Source organism: Eurosta solidaginis, chromosome 4 (assembly GCF_040869045.1).
Source record: "Eurosta solidaginis isolate ZX-2024a chromosome 4, ASM4086904v1, whole genome shotgun sequence".
NCBI lineage: Eukaryota > Metazoa > Arthropoda > Insecta > Diptera > Tephritidae > Eurosta > Eurosta solidaginis.
Window position 1 is genome coordinate 112842055 of NC_090322.1, and position 19178 is coordinate 112861232.

A 19178-nucleotide genomic window follows, 5' to 3' on the forward strand; every position below is an offset into this window, starting at 1 on the left:
ACCGTTTTCCAAAAAAAATAGATTGCTGAACGGTATATGTTTACATATATATATATATATATATATATAGAGAGATTCACATACATACTTTAAAAACTTAAAACGGTATATATATTGTCACGGATATTAACATCACTAAGTTATACCATCACTAAGGCGATGCTAAGGCCACGATAAGCAGTATTTACGTCAATAATCAAATCATGTATACGAAAGATGTCACACACAGATGCATTTACTTATACGCCTATGTATGCGCGAGAGACTGTAAACTACAAACATTCACATCAATAATTCAATCATTATGTATCTACATAAACGAATAAATAATTGCGTCTACACATATGTACGTATACGAGCAGCGGAGCGGCAATGCACAAACGCATGCATATATCTTATCTGAGTTGTCACAAGAGAGAGCAATAATTTGTGCACGTAGTTGTAGCTGGCGATTTTGTAGCCGAAACTAACTAGTAAGTTCTGGAAATCGAAGAGCCCAGAAGTATGCAGCGTAAACTATAAAAGCGGGGCAGGCGAGTAAGAAGTAATTCAATTTGATTTGAGATTTCGATTAAGCGCTATCTAGCGAGCTATAGCAGAATTATTTTGAATAGTAGATTTTAATTTGAGCTATCAATCAGCTTGGTTATTAAGCCTGCTATTCGTTGCAAAGTATAAGTGTTATTGTGAAGTACTGTAATAAAGGCCATTTTTCAATTATTCAATACTGGAGTTATTTATTCAATAGTTTAGCGATACGAACTTAGCAGAGGGTTGCAAATAAAAGGATTTGCAAGTAAATTCGTTACAATATATATATTATCAGGAAAATGTTCGATTTACGACACTGTACCAAAAAATAAGAAATATGTACATGTAACGGAATTATTAAAAATACAATGCTACAAAAAAAAAAAATCAGTCTTTCGATTATTCTCGAATTTTGGCAAAAAGACAATTATTCATTAACATATATAAAATTCAAACAAGAATAGTTTTCTCTATGTTATAATATTTTCTATCATGGGATATATCCCCACAAATGTTTTCCAATCAAAGATTGGCAATTTATTCAAGGTCTATTTGTTCACCAAAATTCACCGAAACGCTTATGTGCTCAATCGGAGCCACCTTCAAAATTATCAGAACAAGAGCGCTCTCAAGGGAGTACAGGGGTTTGTTGCAGGGGGTATTGGCCACTGCACGATACTAAACCAAAAAACGTATTTTCTTGAAATGGCCCGTTTGGAATGTATTTATGCGCCCTAGAGGTGCCACTTAAATTTGGACAGTTGACCTTCACAAATTATTTAATTTTTAAATATACGAAAAATACATATAATAATACATAAAACGCCTAATATTGTTCATGCTCCTATCGTTTCCGCTTCTCGTCGATCTCGAGTGTGCTGCTTCAAAAGTGTATATTGCTTGCAGTCTCCACTGCCGGAACCAGATAACATATGGAAACTGTTTTGTTTAAATATAGTGGATTGGTATATGTGGCCAGTATAAATTTGTAAATGCGGAGTATAAATGTCCGGTATGATATAATAAATAATTTCCCTGGCGCTGTTGGAGCTTTCGTCATCCGCGGTGACCAGATGGAATTCCCACTAGAGGAATAGAAAAGTACCATTCAGCTCGACTTAAATGGGCTAATGGAGGTATTTCATGCCAATTTTGGCGTTCACGCGTTTTTATTAGGGTGTTTCTATAGCAAAATTTATAGCACCACAACTAAAATCTTACAAAAAGAAATATGCGCTCAATATTAATATTGTTCATGCAAACGCCTTGCTCCTATCGTTTCCGCTTCTCGTCGATCTCGAGTGTGCTGCTTCAAAAGTGTATATTGCTTGCAGTCTCCACTGCCGGAACCAGATAACATATGGGAACAGTTTTGTTTAAATATAGTTGATTGGTATATGTGACTGGTATACGTGACCAGTATAAATGTGTAAATGCGGAGTATAAATGTCCGGTATGATATAATAAATAATTTCCCTGGCGCTGTTGGAGCTTTCGTCATCCGCGGTGACCAGATGGCATTCCCACTAGAGGAATAGAAAAGTACCATTCAGCTCGACTTAAATGGGCTAATGGAGGTATTTTACGCCAATTTTGGCGTTCACGCGTTTTTATTAGGGTGTTTCTGACACCAACAAAATAGCAAAATTTATAGCACCAAAACTAAAATCTTACAAAAAGAAATATGCGCTCAATATTAAAAGAATTACCTTTATCGAAAATATGTTTAGCTTTTAACTAGGGATATGAAACCAGAAGAACAAAAAAAATGCGTTTAGGTTTAGGGAGAATAAAACCAGGAAAATTGTATAATCGAAGTCGACAATGGGGTTGCGTGAACCCCAAAATGGCGCAAAAGAAAGGGGATTAACACAAAAAAATCTTTACGCAAAAGAATTGGAAATCTGGCACTTACCCTCATAAAATTTATTCCACATCAATATGCAGCAGTTGGGTTAATTAGTTTACCGACGGACCCGATATGTATTTTAAGGCCAAAAGCCTTAAAAAAAACAAGCCTTTTAAAAACAATTTTGAACTCTTATAATTCGATTTATCACTCTCCGCGCACAGGGAACTACTTTTAAATTTAAACTTTAGATATTTATTTTCACACAACCACGGACCGCGCAACACAAGCGAATTGGTGCAATATACTTTTGGACTGATCTCCTTTCTACAGTCACACCCCCTCAGATACAACGTTTGCTAGCTCCGTTTTCCCATTGTCATCCTCAATCTCAATCGCAACCATAATAACCTATATCCATCCCTTTCCTGTACTCACCACGCTTAGAGCTACCATATGAGAATAGAGCTTTTAAAGAATTTCCTTTTGTTGGGACTTTGTTCCTTTTCTTTATTCTGACGTTTCTATTTGTTTATGTTTTTATGCGTGCGCTTAGTTATACGCGAAATTAATTGTGTTTTCCTCCTTTTTTTATTAGTTATTTAGTTTTTATGTGCAAATAAAAAGAAAATTGAGGCTTTGTGCCGCCATAACAAATTGTTATCTGCCTCAAGACTGGCTGTGTAAAAGCCACCTCCGTGCCTATGGCAGCCAGGCGCAGGAGCCCAAACATTTGACCCAAGACTACAAGTCTAGGGCTATCCGTTCCCAAAAATATCGACGGGGGTGTCAAAAGTCGCGCTTTGGGCCCAGGAACACGACTCCAAAAGCAGAAATCAAAAATTTTGTATCTGCCAAGAGATATTTGCGGACGAAATGAAAGACATTTTTCATGTGGTTATTGTAATTTTGATGGTTTAAATACCCACCAAAAAATATTGTGCACTTATATAAGTGATTTACCCTTTTAGACCTACATTAATTAAAGTTTACTTTTCTCTTTTCTTTTACAGTGCGGACCTTGGAAACTCCGGCTTTGAGCCCTTTACTCCCCGCTGCCACACTCGAGCGGGACAAGATGCGCTTTCGGCCCAACGGGGGGAACACCCTCACCCTGACAACGTCTCCTGCCTCGAGAGCTTAGCCGGGCATATGTTACGGGAAGTACCGAAAATTGCAATATATTTATATATATATGAACTCTTACTTTGGTAATAGTCTAGTTGAGGGGTCGACTGCTAATACGCTACCAAAAATATCGAGAGAGGTGTCGAAATACGCGTATTAATCTCGAGAACAATAATCCGATGGCGGAAAAGGAAAATTGTATATATATCCGGAGATATTTGCAGTTGAAGTTGGCGATTTTCATGTGGTTGTTGTTGTGTTTGTACCCACCAAAAAAAGTGTGCATCACCGTGGCGGTAGCCACGGTTATACCACACACCCGGACTTGGCATGGCGTAGCCCAGGGTTTTTTTTACAAGCGCAGCCGAAGGCCGCCAACGCAGAAAGGTGTTCTGCGCAAAAATACTATGGATCCGACCCCCGGTTTCGGAGGTACCCGCGGGTATTTTTTCGGTTTTTCGTTAATATCTTTTGAACGCGTTAAAATTTTTATTTTCCGCCTTCGGATTATTAATACTGATGTCAAGACGCGTCGTTTGACACCTGTCTCGATATTTTTGGTAGCGTATTAGCAGTCGACCCCTCAACTAGACTATTACCCTTACTTTTTGTGTTCTTTTTAGATGAACTTCAGAACGGGCACCTTTGGGAAACATCCTACACCGCCGACTTGACCCTCATCGACGGAGTGGTATTCCGCAAGTAATGAAGTATATTTGTATGAAGTTTATTATAATTTTCTCTTTTTTCAGGTCACCGAAGCGGCATTTTAGTATTAAGTTATTTAGTATAAACTTATGTAGTATTAAGTTATTTAACATTAAGTCCTTCAGTATTAGGTTCTTTAGCATTAGGCCCTCTAACATTAGGTCCTTTACTACCCAAGTCTTTAGGTTTCGGTTATTGTTTAAGGTCCTTCGCGTGCCAGGCCCCAAACTCTTTCCCGCCAATGACTCTAATAGGTACATGTTGTTCCCTAACGGCCTTGTAATGCGACACTTTGTGAACTTGCGAAAAAATTTCGAATTTATATTCTGTTTAAAGTAGCTTAGCACAAAGTTACGTTTATAAATTTCTTTACCGGGTTTGAATTGTATTTGACGGATTCTTTTGTTGTAGCGAACCGCGTTATTTTCATACGCTTTATGCAAATTCTCTTGTATCTTCTCCCGCATTAATCTAAGCTTGTCACTATGATCAAGTACAAATATTTCGTTGTCACTCAAACTCTCTAATCTCCGTGCCAGTGCATATTCAGCCCCATTTGTAAACATATTAAAAACGAATAGCGCGAAGTATGACGACAATCCTGTCGCGGAATGTACTGCACTACGAAGTGAACATTCTATCTCGGTTAGATAGGTCCCAATCCCGATAGTCGTTCTCTAGATAAGATCGAATAGCAGCTAACACAGACTGATTCGCCCGTTCGGCAGCATTCGACTGCGGTGCATAGAAAGTTGTTTTTAAATGTTTAACTCCATAGGCTTCCAGCAGTTCCGAGAATTGTTTGGACACAAATTGTTTTCCATTATCGGAATGTACTATTTCCGGAACCCCAAATTTGTGAAAGATTTCATCGGTTATAAATTTAACCACATTGCTTGCGGTAGCTTCACGCATCGCCTTTAAAAAGATGAACTTAGAAAAGTGATCAACGACGATAAAGATACAACAATTTCCACGTTTAGACCTCGGGTATTTGCCTAAGAAGTCGATATATATTTTCTGAAATGGCCGGACTGTTACTACTTCTTTACCGATCCCTGGCTTCATAACTGCATTACAGGGTTTTGTCTCTTTACAGGTTTGATATTCCCGCACGAAGTTGCGAACCTGTACAACCATGTTAGGCCAATAATACAACCTCCTTAACCGATGCAAAGTTTTCGCCATACCCCCATGAGCCGCTATCTCTGGGCAATGTGCATTTTCAATGAGAGTTGAGGTCAAAGCCTCAGGGACCCACAACTTCCATTCATTCACAATTGTAAACGGCATTAGGTCTATATATGGTCGAAATTTCTTGACGGCCATCACCGCTGCAAGACATTCCTTCTCCTTTGTACTATACTTCCTCTGGCAATCATTAAATTTTTGCGAATAGTATGCGATGGGTTTCTCCGCCCCATCGCTTTCTTTTTGGTACAGTACTGCTCCCAGACCGTAGTCAGACGCATCGCATTGTATCCAAAATCTTTTTGCAAAATCAGGATGCCTAAGTACCGGAGCGCTCGTAAGTGCTCTTTTCAAGCTATTAAATGCTTCTATAGCTTCTGTAGACAATTCAAATTTCTTACCTTTCTTCAAGGAATCGGTCAAAGGTGCAGCCATTGTGGCGAAATCCCTGATAAATCGCCTATACCATCCGGCAGTTCCAAGAAAACTGCGCACCTGTTTGACTGTTTTCGGTATAGGAATATTTTGTATGGCTTGGATTTTCTCCGGGTCTGTCTTCAACATCCCGCCTCCTACTATATAACCCAAGTACGGCAACTCTTTTAAACAAAATTTCGATTTTTTCAACCCTATTGTAAGGTTCGCATCTCTTAGGCAGATGACGACCTCCTGCAAAATCCGAAGATGTGAGTCGAAGTCAGGGGCGATGATTAATAAATCGTCCAAGTAAATAAAAACGTTAGATTTCAATCGTTGTGGAATGACCCGATCCATCAGGCGACATAGTCTTTGTGCAGCGTTGCACAGTCCAAACGGCATAGTTACGAATTGATAGAGTGGGCGCCCAGGCACAGTGAAAGCGGTATAGGGTTTGCTCTCGTCGTCTAGTTCGATTTGCCAAAAGCAATTTTAAGTCGACGCTACTTATAAAGTGCGTGTCGTCGATGCGACTTAATATTCTTTCTATATTGTGTAGCGGATAAGCATCTTTTACCGTGACAGCATTTAGCTTACGAGCATCCAAACAGAAGCGATTCGTTCCCGGCTTTCGTACGACTGTCGTCCGATTGCTCCACGGGCTCTCACTCTCCTCTATCACGCCCAACTCCAACATTTTGTCGACTTCTTCATAAACGATTGCTTGCATTACGGGCGAAAGTGGATAGTGTCGCTCCTTGATGGGCACTGCCTCGTCGACAAACTTGATCGTATGCTTTTCCAAACTAGTGCGTCCCAAACCGTGTTCTTCGTATGTTCTAAAACTTTTGACTACCTTTTCCAACCGCTCTTTTTGCTCGGGCGTTAGACTGTAGGACGCGACGTTCATTCTTGTCTTCTTCAGTCACCATCTCTTTTTCTATTTTTGTCAAATCAATTTCATTCACGGAAATAACTTTCGGTGCCAGCTCAAAAATTCTCCAAAAATCCACCCCAAGATAAATCTTTTGTTCTAAATATGGACATAGAAAAATGTCATTTCATGTTCTACCGAGTTGAATTTTACTGGTATAGTAATTTTGCCTAAGACATTATGTGTGCGACCGCCTGCTGTTTTAACTGAGGACACATAGCGTTTGATTGGAACCCCTATTTCCGCTACAAACTCCCTACAGCCACGGCCTAGAATGCTGACTGAAGCGCCAGTGTCTAGCAAACCGCGTGTCTGTATCCCCATTATTTCTATGTCGGCGTAAACGCGTGGGTCCGTACTGCTTATTTGCTTTACCGAGGCAACTACCTTTTGTCGGAGCATTTTCCTCTTACGAAAATGTTCTCTTGCCCTTTGTACTTTACGTGAAACTGCTCGGCGTCCCATTATGATGCTGTCGGCAAAAATCCTTTCCCGAGTTTCAAGATATTTTCTTAGCCTTTCTTCATGTGCGGGTGTAATTTCCTTGCCAGTCTTTCGTTGTTTTCTTGATTTCAAGATTGTATTAAAATTGCAAATATCTGTTCTGGTTGCGGATTCGATATCCGGTTCAGTATTCGTAGAAGCGTCTACTTGGACGAGGTTTAAGTGGAGCGTGATTCCCCCGTCACAACCGCGTTTCCCGATGGGTTACACAACGGGCACTTTGGTGTAATCACGTCCAGTTTGCCACATTTATAGCAAAAGATGCGTCGATGAAGCTGGTCCAGTGAATAGGCTGAGATAGGATAAACTAATTTCGCTAGTGATTCGCGTAGATTTCATTTCACTAGTCGCACTATCTCATATTCAGGAATCGGATTTCTAAGTCGTGAGCGCAAAACCCCGACGGCGTGGAAGTAATCGTCGATGTTTTCCCCCTGCCTTTGCTACCGCTCTGCAAGTTCTCTTAAAATTTCGAAGTCAGTTCGTGGTGATGCGAACTGACGGCGAAGTGCAAACTGCAACCCTGGCCAATCTACTTTACCATGTGTTTTTATGTAGAGCCAGTACCACTCGCGAGCCTCTCCGCTAAGTAACCTATGAAAATCGCGTAGTATTTCACCCCATGAACAGCCGTACTGATCTTTCAGTTATTCTAACCGAAACATGAAATCCTCAACTGGCATAGCATCTTGAAAATTTATTCCCCATTTTTCGATATTGATGTCTCTATTTCCTCGTCCCGACATTTCTGGACGCCCTGCAGGGATAGCTACTGGTTCACCTTCCTCGGCAATTGGAGGCTGACGCGCTGGTGGTAGGTCAGTGCGAGCGAATGTGTAGGTCGCTGAATTGACCATGTGGCGGTTGCTATATCTATTATTATTATTATTCGTTATATTTTACTGTGCGACTAATTCGCCGGAACGCCTCAATTCACGAGATTCCATGCTTTAATTGTGCCTTCGTCGCTTATTACCCCTTTTACCTGCCCTATTGTAACCCCTGAAGCCTCTGCGCCGTTATTCTGAGATGCACTAGTCATTTCAGGTAGACTCTCCCGAATTTCCTTTATAATAGTTTCCTTTTCCTCAAATATCATTCGTTTTAAAATCGGTGCTAACTCGTTATGGAGATCCCGAGTGTTATTTATGTTAGAACGGCTAGGTTCGCTATTGCTGGCAGTAATAGGTTGTGGAAAGGTTAGGGTGGATGGTGAGACAGGTAATGGCTGCGATTGAATCGGTTCTTTACTCGGTTTCGGCATAGTGCCGGTGTTCTTTACCGAGTTTTCAATAGCATTATTCTGATTTCCCTGCCTATTATCCCCTTCTACGGCTCCAGCATTGTTGCCACCTCCTATTGTACCGGAGAGATCCACGAAAGTCTGGTCATTGGTGCTAATTTGTTGTGCTATATTGAACGATTTCAACTTGTTTGCTTCTTTAGTTTTTGATCGGGTACCATAAGGTGCGAAGCGTTGCATTCGATTCGTATTATTCGTCCACTTTCAAAATTTGTTCCGCAAAAAAAGTTGGTAATTTGGTTTCAAAAAATTCCAAAAATCTATGATCCCATTAGTTTTTCTCACACAAAAGTTTGGGATTTAAAAAAAATTGGCAATTTGTTTTCACAAAAAAAGTCTATAATTTATAATCTCACTTAGAATTTCATATATATACGTGTGGGGGGTTTCATATGACGTTAGGTCTACAAAAAACGTTTTGTTGTTAGGGGTCGACGGAGCTAACGCTTGCGTTCCTACGAGGGTGTGTGCATTTCTGTACTTAAAAAAAATCAATATATGGATATGTATCATTGCAATTTTATACATTATACTACACAAGTTATATGAAATGGACTGCTTGTGACCATAATGTCTAAAATCCTCAAATTTTTCGAGCAACTTATTATAAAAAAAACTCTAATAAGGACTTCCCTTGTATCTGTAGCAAAAAAAAAAAAAACAGAAATGCATTGTGATGAATAAAAAAGAATACAAATCTAAGAAATTCGAAAAGATGCAAATAGCCGGCCACCCTAATGCCGCTACGCCATCTATGGGCTATTGATAGGGTCTACCATTTGCTTCCAACTCCTGTCTTAGTGCATTTAAATTTTCAGATCAAACACCATAAATAAGTCACCGAGACAGGGTGTTGGTCGCATACCTCCCGGCCAGTTTAATTGGATGATTGCATACGCTAACAAAAATGTATATGTAAATTGTATAGATTGAAATATATTTGTAATTTAAAATGAGTATTGGCAAAATTTGTGTAAACTGATGTTAATGTCGATAGTTAATTGTACTCATTGGTGGGCGCCAATTTCAATCAGCAGCGCTGTTGTTAGGTCCAAACATCACGTTTTTGATCTCCATATGCATATATGTATGTGGTATTAAAAAGACTTTCATGTGTTTGGGCGCTATATTAAGTATAGCAGCCCATCTATTTGTTTTGTTTGGGCGCCATAATTATTGTAAAGTACACCTAGTGTGGATCCGCCCCTTTGCGCAATCAAGGTGGATTGCCCCAGCTAGCTCAGTGTGAGGGGTCGGGGTCCTTAACCCTTGTCCACCTTGATGCGGGGCGGATGTTACAATCACCTGCTCTTCCTGTAGAGATGCATACCTCGCAGGAAGCCCACCCTACTTTGGACCGCTCGATTATTTCGGCTTTAAGCTAGTCCCCTTTTCCTTCTGCTCCGCCTGACACCTTGTACCTTCCCCCTCTCCAACCGATTAAATTTTAGCCAGCCATTTCAATTTCTTTTAATTCACTGTAACATTTTTTATTAAAATATCTTAATCCTATACAACGGTATCGATAAAAAAAACGAATCTTACGGCTATCGAGCCAAATAGCAATGTTCAAAAAAAGAGATTGATATCAGGACAAAAAAAACTTATATCATACTTGGATCAATATATGTATATATATGTGAATATCCACAGCTACCACATAGAAAAAAATTTATAATTATTCACAGGTTTAACAAAAACCACAAAAAAATTATGCAAGGAATAAAAACTTAAAGCGTTTTCCAAAAAAATATATTGCTGAACGGTATACATATGTATACATATATATATATACATATATATATATATATATACTAGCCTTTACCCGCGGCCCCGTCCGCAAGGAGAAAATGAAATATGTGGGCTATTCACGTTAGCTTGCTTATAAAGTTATCTGTTTAAAATTTTTTTCTGTCTAATGCATTTTATTTTTGTAATTGAGTAAAAAAAAAAACTTTATGAGCTGATAACCTGATAGGATCCCAAAATGATAACGAAATTATCCAGAAAAAGCCACGAAATGACCCCGACGCTATCGCGGACGGATTCCGAAAACCATCCAGAAACGCCCCGGAAGTGTCTCCAAAAGTTCCCGAGGTAGTCCCAAAAAAACCCGAAATGACAACGACACGATTCTAGACTTATACAGAGAACCACACAGAAATGATCCCTGAAGGGTACCCAATTGATTTCGAAATAATCCCGAAAAAGTTTCGAAATTACCCTGACGGGTTCCCGGACGGATCTGAAAAACCATCCAGGAAGGGTTCCTAAATTATCCCGACATAGTCCAGAAAAAGCTCCGAAAAAGTTCCGAAATTACCCCGAGGGATTCACAACGGATAGCGAAAACCATAAAGAAATGATCGCGGAAGGGTCCCAAAATGATTCCGAAATAGGCCGAAAATGACCCCGATGGAATCCCGCACGGATCCAAATGGGATCCCGGAAGGGTTTCAAAACTATCCCGAAAAAGTAACAAAAAAATCTCAAAATGAATCTTACGGCATCCTGGACGAATCCAGATTGATCCCAACATGGTCGCGAAATGACCCTGATGGATCCGGCAAACGATCAAGAATTGATGCCGGCAGGGTCCTCAAATGATCCCGAAATAATACAGATAAAGTCATGGAATGACCCCTAAATGGTCCCCAAATGATCCCGAAATTACCCTGATGGGTTCCCGTACAGATCCCGAAATCCATCCAGAAGTGATGCCGGAAGGACCCAAAAATGATCCCGTATTGTCCCCGAAAAAGTCCCTAAATGACCCCGACGGGATCCCGGACGGATCCCCAAAACTATCTAGAAATAATGAAGGAAGGTACCCAAAATGATTCCGAAGAAGTCATGAAATATCCCCGACGGAATTCCGGACGGATCCCGAAAACCATCCAGAAATGATGCCGAAAGGTACACCAAATGATCCCGACGGGATCCCTTACGGATCCCGAAAACCATGCAGAAATGATGCCGGAAGGGACCCAAATGATCCCGAAAGAGTCCTGAAATGACCCTGACGGGATACCGAAAACCATCCAGAAATGATGTCGGTAGGTACCCCAAATGATCCCGAAATAGTTCCGAAATGACCCCGTCGGGATCCCGGAAACTATTCAGAACTGATGCCGGAAAGGTCCTCAAATGATCCCGTATTAGTCGCGAAAAAGTCCCGAAATGACCCCGACGGGGTCCCTTACGGATCCCGAAAACCATTTAGAAATGATGCCGAAAGGTACACCAAATGATCCCGAAATAGTCCCGAAATGACCCCGACGTGATCCCGGACTGATCCCGAAAATTATCCAGAAATGATGCTGGAAAGGTCCTCAAATGATCCCTTAATAGTCCCGAAATCACCCTGAACGGATCTCCGACGGATCCGGGAAACTGTCCAGAAATGACGCCGGAAAGGTTCCCAAATGATCCCCAAATAGTGCCGAAATTACCCTGACGGGATCCCGGACGGATCCCGAAAACCATCCAGAAATGAAGGCGAAAGGGTCCCAAATGATCCCGTATTAGTGGCGAAAAAGTCTCGAAATGACCTCGATGGCATCCCGGACTGATACAGAAAACCATCTAGAAATGATGCCGGAAGGTACCCCAAATGATCAGGAAAAAGTCCTGAAATTAATCCGACGGAATTCCGGACGAATCCCGAAAACCATCCAGAAATGATGCCGGAAGGGAACCCAAATGATACCGAAAAAGTCTCGAAATGACCCCGACGGGATCCCTAACGGATACCGAAAACCATCCAGAGATGATGCCGGAAAAGTACTAAATGATCACCTAATAGTCCCGAAATGACTCTGACGATATCCCGGACGGATCCCGAAAATCATCCAGAAATGATGCCGAAAAGTCCCCAAATCATCCCGTATTAGTCGAGAAAAAGTCCCGAAATGACCCCGACGGGATCCCGGACGGACCCCAAAAACCATCTAGAAATGATGCCGGAAAGGTCCTCAAATGATCCCGTATTGGTCGAGAAAAAGTCCCGGAATGAGCCCGACGGTAACCCGGACTGATCCCGAAAGCTATCCAGAAATGATGCCGGAAAGTTCCTCAAATGATCTCTTAATAGTCCCGAAATGACCCTGAAGCTATCCCCGACGGATCCCGGAAACTATCCAGAAATTATGCCGGAAAGGTTCCCAAATGATCCCCAAATAGTGCCGAAATGACCTGACGAGATCCCGGACGGATCCCGAAAACCATCCAGAAATGATGGCGAAAGGGCCCCCAAATGATCCCGTATTAGTGGCGAAAAAGTCCTGAAATGACCCCGACTGGATCCCGTATGAATTTCGAAAACCATCCAGAAACGATGCCGAAAGGGAACCCAAATGATCCCGAAATGACCCCGACGGGATCCCGAACGGATCCCGAAAACCATCTAGAAATGATGCCGGAAAGGTCCTCAAATGATCCCGTATTGGTCGAGAAAAAGTCCCGGAATGACCCCGACGGGATCCCGGACTGACCCCGAAAGCTATCCAGAAATGATGCCGGAAAGTTCCTCAAATGATCTCTTAATAGTCCCGAAATGACCCTGAAGCGATCCCCGACGGATCCCGGAAACTATCCAGAAATTATGCCGGAAAGGTTCCCAAATGATCCCCAAATAGTGCCGAAATGACCTGACGAGATCCCGGACGGATCCCGAAAACCATCCAGAAATGATGGCGAAAGGGCCCCCAAATGATCCCGTATTAGTGGCGAAAAAGTCCTGAAATGACCCCGACTGGATCCCGTATGAATTTCGAAAACCATCCAGAAATGATGCCGAAAAGGTCCCCAAATGATCCCGTATTAGTCGAGAAAAAGTCCCGAAATGACCCCGACCGGATCCCGGACTGATCCAGAAAACCATCTAGAAATGATGCCGGAAGGTACCCTAAATGATCCCGAAAAAGTCCTGAAATGACCCCGACGGGATCCCGGACGGATCCCGAAAACTATCCAGAAATGATGCCGAAAGGGTCCCCAAATGATCCCGCATTAGTCGAGAAAAAGTCCCGGAATGACCCCGACGGGATCCCGGACGGATCTCGAAAACCATCCAGAAATTATGCCGGAAGAGCCCCCAAATGATCCCGAAAAAGTCCCCAAATGACCCCGACATACTCCAGAGAAAGTTCCGAAATTGCTCCGAGGGGATCCACGACGGATCGCGAAAACCATACAGAAATGATTCCGGAAGGATCCCAAAATGATCCCGAAATAGTCCGGAAATTACCCAAAAACTATCCCGGAAAAGTAACAAAAAATCCTAAAATGGTCCCGAAATGACCCTGATGGATCCGGCAAACCATAAAGAAATTATGCCGGAAGGGTCCCCAAATGATCCCGAAATAATACAGAAATAGTCACGAAGCGACCCCTAGAGGATCCCCAAATGATACCGTATTAGACCCGAAAAGGTCCTGAAATAACCCCGACGGGATCCCGGACAAATCCCGAAAACCATCCAGAAATGATGCCGGAAGGGATCCCAAATGATTCCTCAAATGATCACCTAATAGTCCCAAAATTACGCTGACGGCATCCCGGACTGCTCCCGAAATCCATCCAGAAATGATCTTGGGAAGGTCCTAAAATGATCCCGAAATAGTCTCGGAAAAGTCCAGAAATTACCCTGACGGGTTCCCGGACGAATCCTGAAAACCATCCTTAAATGATCCCGAAAAAGTCCCGAAATGACCCTGACGGGACTCCGAAAGGATCCCGAAAACTATCCAGAAATGATGCCGGAAAAGTCCTCAAATGATCTCCTAATAGTTCCGAAAAGACCCTGACGGGATCCCGAACGGATACCGACAACTATCTAGAAATGACGCCGAAAGGGCCTGCAAATGATCCCGTATTAGTCGAGAAAAAGTCCCGAAATGACCCCGACGGGATGCCGGACGAATCCCAAAATCCATCCAGAAATGATGCCGGAAGGGACCCCAAATGATCCCGAAAAAGTCCCGCAATTATTCCGACGGGATCCTGAACGGATACCGAAAACCATGCAGAAGTGATGTCGGAAAGGTTCTCAAATGATCACCTAATAGTCCCAAAATGACCCTGACGGCATCCCGGACAGATCCCGAAATCCATCCACAATTGATCATGGGAAGGTCCCAAAATTATCCCGAAATAGTCTCGGAAAAGTCCAGAAATTACCCTGACGGGTTCCCGGACGAATCCTGAAAGCCATCCTTACCCGAAAAAGTCCCGTAGTGACCCTGACGGGATCCGGAAAGGATTCCGAAAACTATCCAGAAATGATGCGGGAAAGGTCCTAAAATAATCCCCTAATAGTCCCGAAATGACCGTGACGGAATCCCGAACGGATCCCGACAACTATGCAGAAATGATGCCGAAAGGGTCCGCAAATGATCCCGTATTAGTCGAGAAAAAGTCCCGAAATGACCCCGACGGGATCCCGGACGAATCCCAAAAACCATCCAGAAATGATGCCGGTAGGTATCCCAAATGATCCCTAAATAGTCCCGAAATGACCTCGTCGGCATCCCGGACGGATCCCGAAAATTATCCAGAAATTATGCCGGAAGAGCCCCCAAATGATCCCGAGAAAGTCCCCAAATGACCCCGACGAGATCCCGGACGGACCCCGAAAACCATCGAGAATTGATGCCGAAAGGGTTCCCAAATGATCCCGTATTAGTCGCGAAAAAGTCCCGAAATGACCCCCACGGATCCCGAAAACCATCCAGAAATGATGCCGGAAGAACCCCCAAATGATCCCGTAAAAGTCCCCAAATTACCCTGACGAGATCCCGGACGGATCCCGAAAACCATCCAGAAATGATGCCGAAAGGGTCCCCAAGTGATCCCGTATTAGTCGCGAAAAAGTCCCGAAATGACCCCGACGGGATACCGGACGAATCCCGAAGACCATCCAGAAATGATGCCTAAAGGGACTCAAAATAACCCCGAAAAAGTCTTGATCCCGGAAACCATCAAGAATTTATCTCTCGAAGGTACGCAAATGAACCCGAAAGTACCCCGACGGGATCCCGGACGGATCCCGAAAACCATCCAGAAATGATGCCGGAAGGGTCATCCAATGATCGCGAAATAGTCCCGAAATGATTCCGGAATAGTCCCGAAAATGGTTCAAAATAACCCCGACGGGATCCCGGATGTATCCCGAAAACTATACAGAAATGATCCCGGAAGGGTCCCAAAATGATCCCGAAAAAGTCCCGAAATTACCCCGGCGGGATCCCGGACCGATCCCGAAAACCATCCAGAAATGATCCCGGAAGGGCCTCGATATGACCCTTACGGGATTACAAATAAGGTGAAGCTAATTATAAAACCATGTTAATAAGGCAGCAGGCGCATTGGAGCGAATGAAAAGTTACATAGAAACATACAGGTGAAGCTAATAAAAGTGTGCTAATAAAAACAATTGAAGGAGGGCGGATGTCGGGTGTAAAAGGAGAGGACCACTGATCGTTCCTCCAAAATTGTCTAGATCTCGATCTGTATGTGCCAGATACCAAAAACTATTGATTTAGGAGAAAATTTATATTGAGTTATAACAATTTATAGATTTTACACCAGAGTGGTAGATAAAGGGGGGAGGGGGCGGAGGGTGTCACTGCTTACTTTGTAAGCCCTCGACTTATTTGACCCCTTGAGTCTGTGATATTGGTGAAGGCCAGTATACGTAAAGTTATAATGTGTAAAAATTATTAAAAAGTAATTGCTCGAAGAGGTCGTGGGACCCCCACCCCTCTTTCCATTTTCGAAAAAAAATTTCGCTAGTAGACTACTGTCTGTGTCCCAAATTTCATTAAAATCCGTGTAGCCATTCTGGCGTGATTCAGTCGAAAAGACGAAAAAATATAATAATTAAATTATAACTGTTCCTAGGGGGCGGGCACCACGCCCCTTTTCAAAAATATATAGCTAGTAGATCCTTCTAGACTATTGGCTATATGTGTGCAAAATTTCATCCAAATCGGTCCAGCCGTTCTTGCGTGATTGAGTCACAAAGACAAACGTCTGGACAAACATCCAAACATCCAAACATCTAAACATCCAAACTTTGCCATTTATAATATACTAGCCTTTACCCGCGGCCCCGTCCGCAAGGAAAATTTTAAATATATGGGCTATTCGCGTTAGCCTGCTTATTATCTGTTTAAAATTCTGTTTTCTGTCTAATGCATTTTATTTTTGTAATTGAGTAAAAAAAAGAACTAAATGAGCTGATAACCTGATAGGATCCCAAATGATCCCGAAATTATCCAGAAAAAGCTACGAAATGACCCCCAACGCTATCGCGGACGGATCCCGAAAACCATCCAGAAATGCCCCGAAAGGGTCTCCAAAAGTTCCCCGAATAGTCCCAAAAAAACCCGAAATGAGAGCGACACGATTCTAGACGTATCCAGAGAACCACACAGAAATGATCCCTGAAGGTGTTCCAAAATGATCCCGAAAAGGTTCCGAAATGACCCTGACGGGCTCCCTGGCGGATCTCAAAAACCATCCAGAAAATATCCAGGAAGTGTCCCTAAATTATCCCGACTAACTCCAGAAAAAGTTTCGAAATGGCTCCGAGGGGATCTACGATGGATCGCGAAAACAATACAGAAATGATTCCGGAAGGATTCCAAAATGATCCCGAAATAGTCCGGAATTGACCCAGATGGGATCCCGCACAGATCCAGAAATGATCCCGGAAGGGTGCAAAAACTATCCCGGAAAAGTAACAAAAAATCCCGAAATGGCTCCTACGGCATCCCGGACGGATCCAGATATAATCTCGGAAGGGTCCCCAAATGATCCCAAAATGGTCCCGAAATGACCCTGATGGATCCGGCAAACCATCAAGAAATTATGCCGAAAGGGTCCCAAAATGATCCCGAAATAATACAGAAAAAGTCACGAAACGACCCCTAGAGGATCCCCAAATGATCCCGTATTAGCCCCGAAAAGGTCCCGAAATAACCCCGACAGGATCCCGGACAAATCCCGAAAACCATCCAGAAATGATGCCGGAAGGAATCCCAAATGATTCCGTAAAAGTCCCGCATTGATTCCGACGGGATCCCGAACGGATACCGAAAATCATCCAGAAGTGATGCCGGAAAGGTCCTCAAATGATCACCTAATAGTCCCGAAATTACCCTTAAGGGGTCATGAACGGATCCCATAAACCATCCAGAAATGATCCCGATATAGTCCCGAAGAAGTCCCGAAATGACCCTGACGGGATCTCGAACGCACCCCTAAATGACCCTGACGGGATCCCGGACAGATCCCGAAATCCATCCATAAATGATCTTGGGAGGGACCCCAAATGATCCCGAAAAAGTCCCGCAATAATTCTGAGGGGATCCTGATCGGATACCGAAAACCATCCAGAAGCGATGCCGGAAAGGTCCTCAAATGATCACCTAATACCAAAATGACCCTGACGGCATCCCGGACTGATCCCAAAATCCATCCAGAAATGATCTTGGGAAGGTCCCAAAATTATCCCGAAATAGTCTCGGAAAAGTTCAGAAATTACCCTGACGGGTTCCCGGACGAATCCTGAAAGCCATCTCTAAATGATCCCGAAAAAGTCCCGAAATGACCCTGACTGGACCCCGAAAGGATCCCGAAAACTATCCAGAAATGATGCCGGAAATGTCCTCAAAGACCCTGACGGGATCCCGAACGTATCCCGACAACTATCTAGAAATGATGCCGAAAGGGCTCGCAAATGATCCCGTATTAGTCGAGAAAAAGTCCCGAAATGAACCCGACGGGATGCCGGACGAATCCCAAAAACCATCCAGAAATGATGCCGGAAGGGACACCAAATGATCCAGAAAAAGGCCCGCAATAATTCCGACGGGATTCTGAGCGGATACCGAAAACCATCCAGAAGTGATGCCGAAAAGGTCCTCAAATGATCACCTAATAGTCCCAAAATGACCCTGACGGCATCCCGGACAGATCCCGAAATCCATCCAGAAATGATCTTGGGAGGGTCCCAAAATTATCCCGAAATAGTCTGGGAAAAGTCCAGAAATTACCCTTACGGATCCCGGACGAATCCTGAAAACCAATCTTAAATGATGCCGAAAAATTCCCGAAATGACCCTGATGGGACCCGGAAAGGATCCCGAAAACTAACCAGAAATGATGCCGGAAAGGTCCTCAAATGATCTCCCAATAGTTCCGAAAAGACCCTGACGGGATCCCGAACGGATCCCGACAACTATCCAGAAATGATACCGAAAGGGCCCGCAAATGATCCCGTATTAGTCGAGAAAAAGTCCCGAAATGACCCCGACGGGATGCCGGACGAATCCCAAAAACCATCCAGAAATGATGTCGGAAGGGACCCCAATGATCCCGAAAAAGTCCCGCAATTATTCCGACGGGAATCTGAACGGATACCGAAAACCATCCAGAAGTGATGCCGGAACGGTCCTCAAATGATCCCCTAATAGTCCCGAAATGACCGTGACGGGATCCCGACAACTATCCAGAAATGATGCCGAAAGGGTCCGCAAATGATCCCGTATTAGTCGAAAAAAAAGTCCCGAAAGGACCACGACGGGATCCCGGACGAATCCCAAAAA

General features: G+C 43.2%; 1 protein-coding gene across 18 annotated transcripts in view; it reads right to left on the minus strand.

The window, feature by feature from the left end:
• The window catches only part of LOC137250152 (succinate--CoA ligase [ADP/GDP-forming] subunit alpha, mitochondrial-like), a 158897-nt gene that overhangs the window by 91758 nt on the left and 47961 nt on the right, over nucleotides 1–19178 (minus strand). For 3 of the 18 annotated variants that reach the window (XR_010952790.1, XR_010952799.1, XR_010952789.1), the window contains exons 1-2: nucleotides 2447–3819; nucleotides 1753–2057 (exon numbers count right to left, since the gene is read on the minus strand). The exons of 8 other annotated variants lie outside the window; for them this stretch is intronic. Coding sequence is in view for 3 of the 10 variants with exons in the window: in XM_067782524.1 (XP_067638625.1) it covers nucleotides 2447–2468 (22 nt within the window). In the remaining 7 variants the exon portion in view is untranslated. Of the gene's footprint in view, nucleotides 1–1752; nucleotides 2058–2446; nucleotides 3848–19178 lie in introns of those variants that run through there. 7 more of the 18 variants (XR_010952800.1, XR_010952796.1, XM_067782524.1 and 4 more) reach the window with 5 other exon arrangements.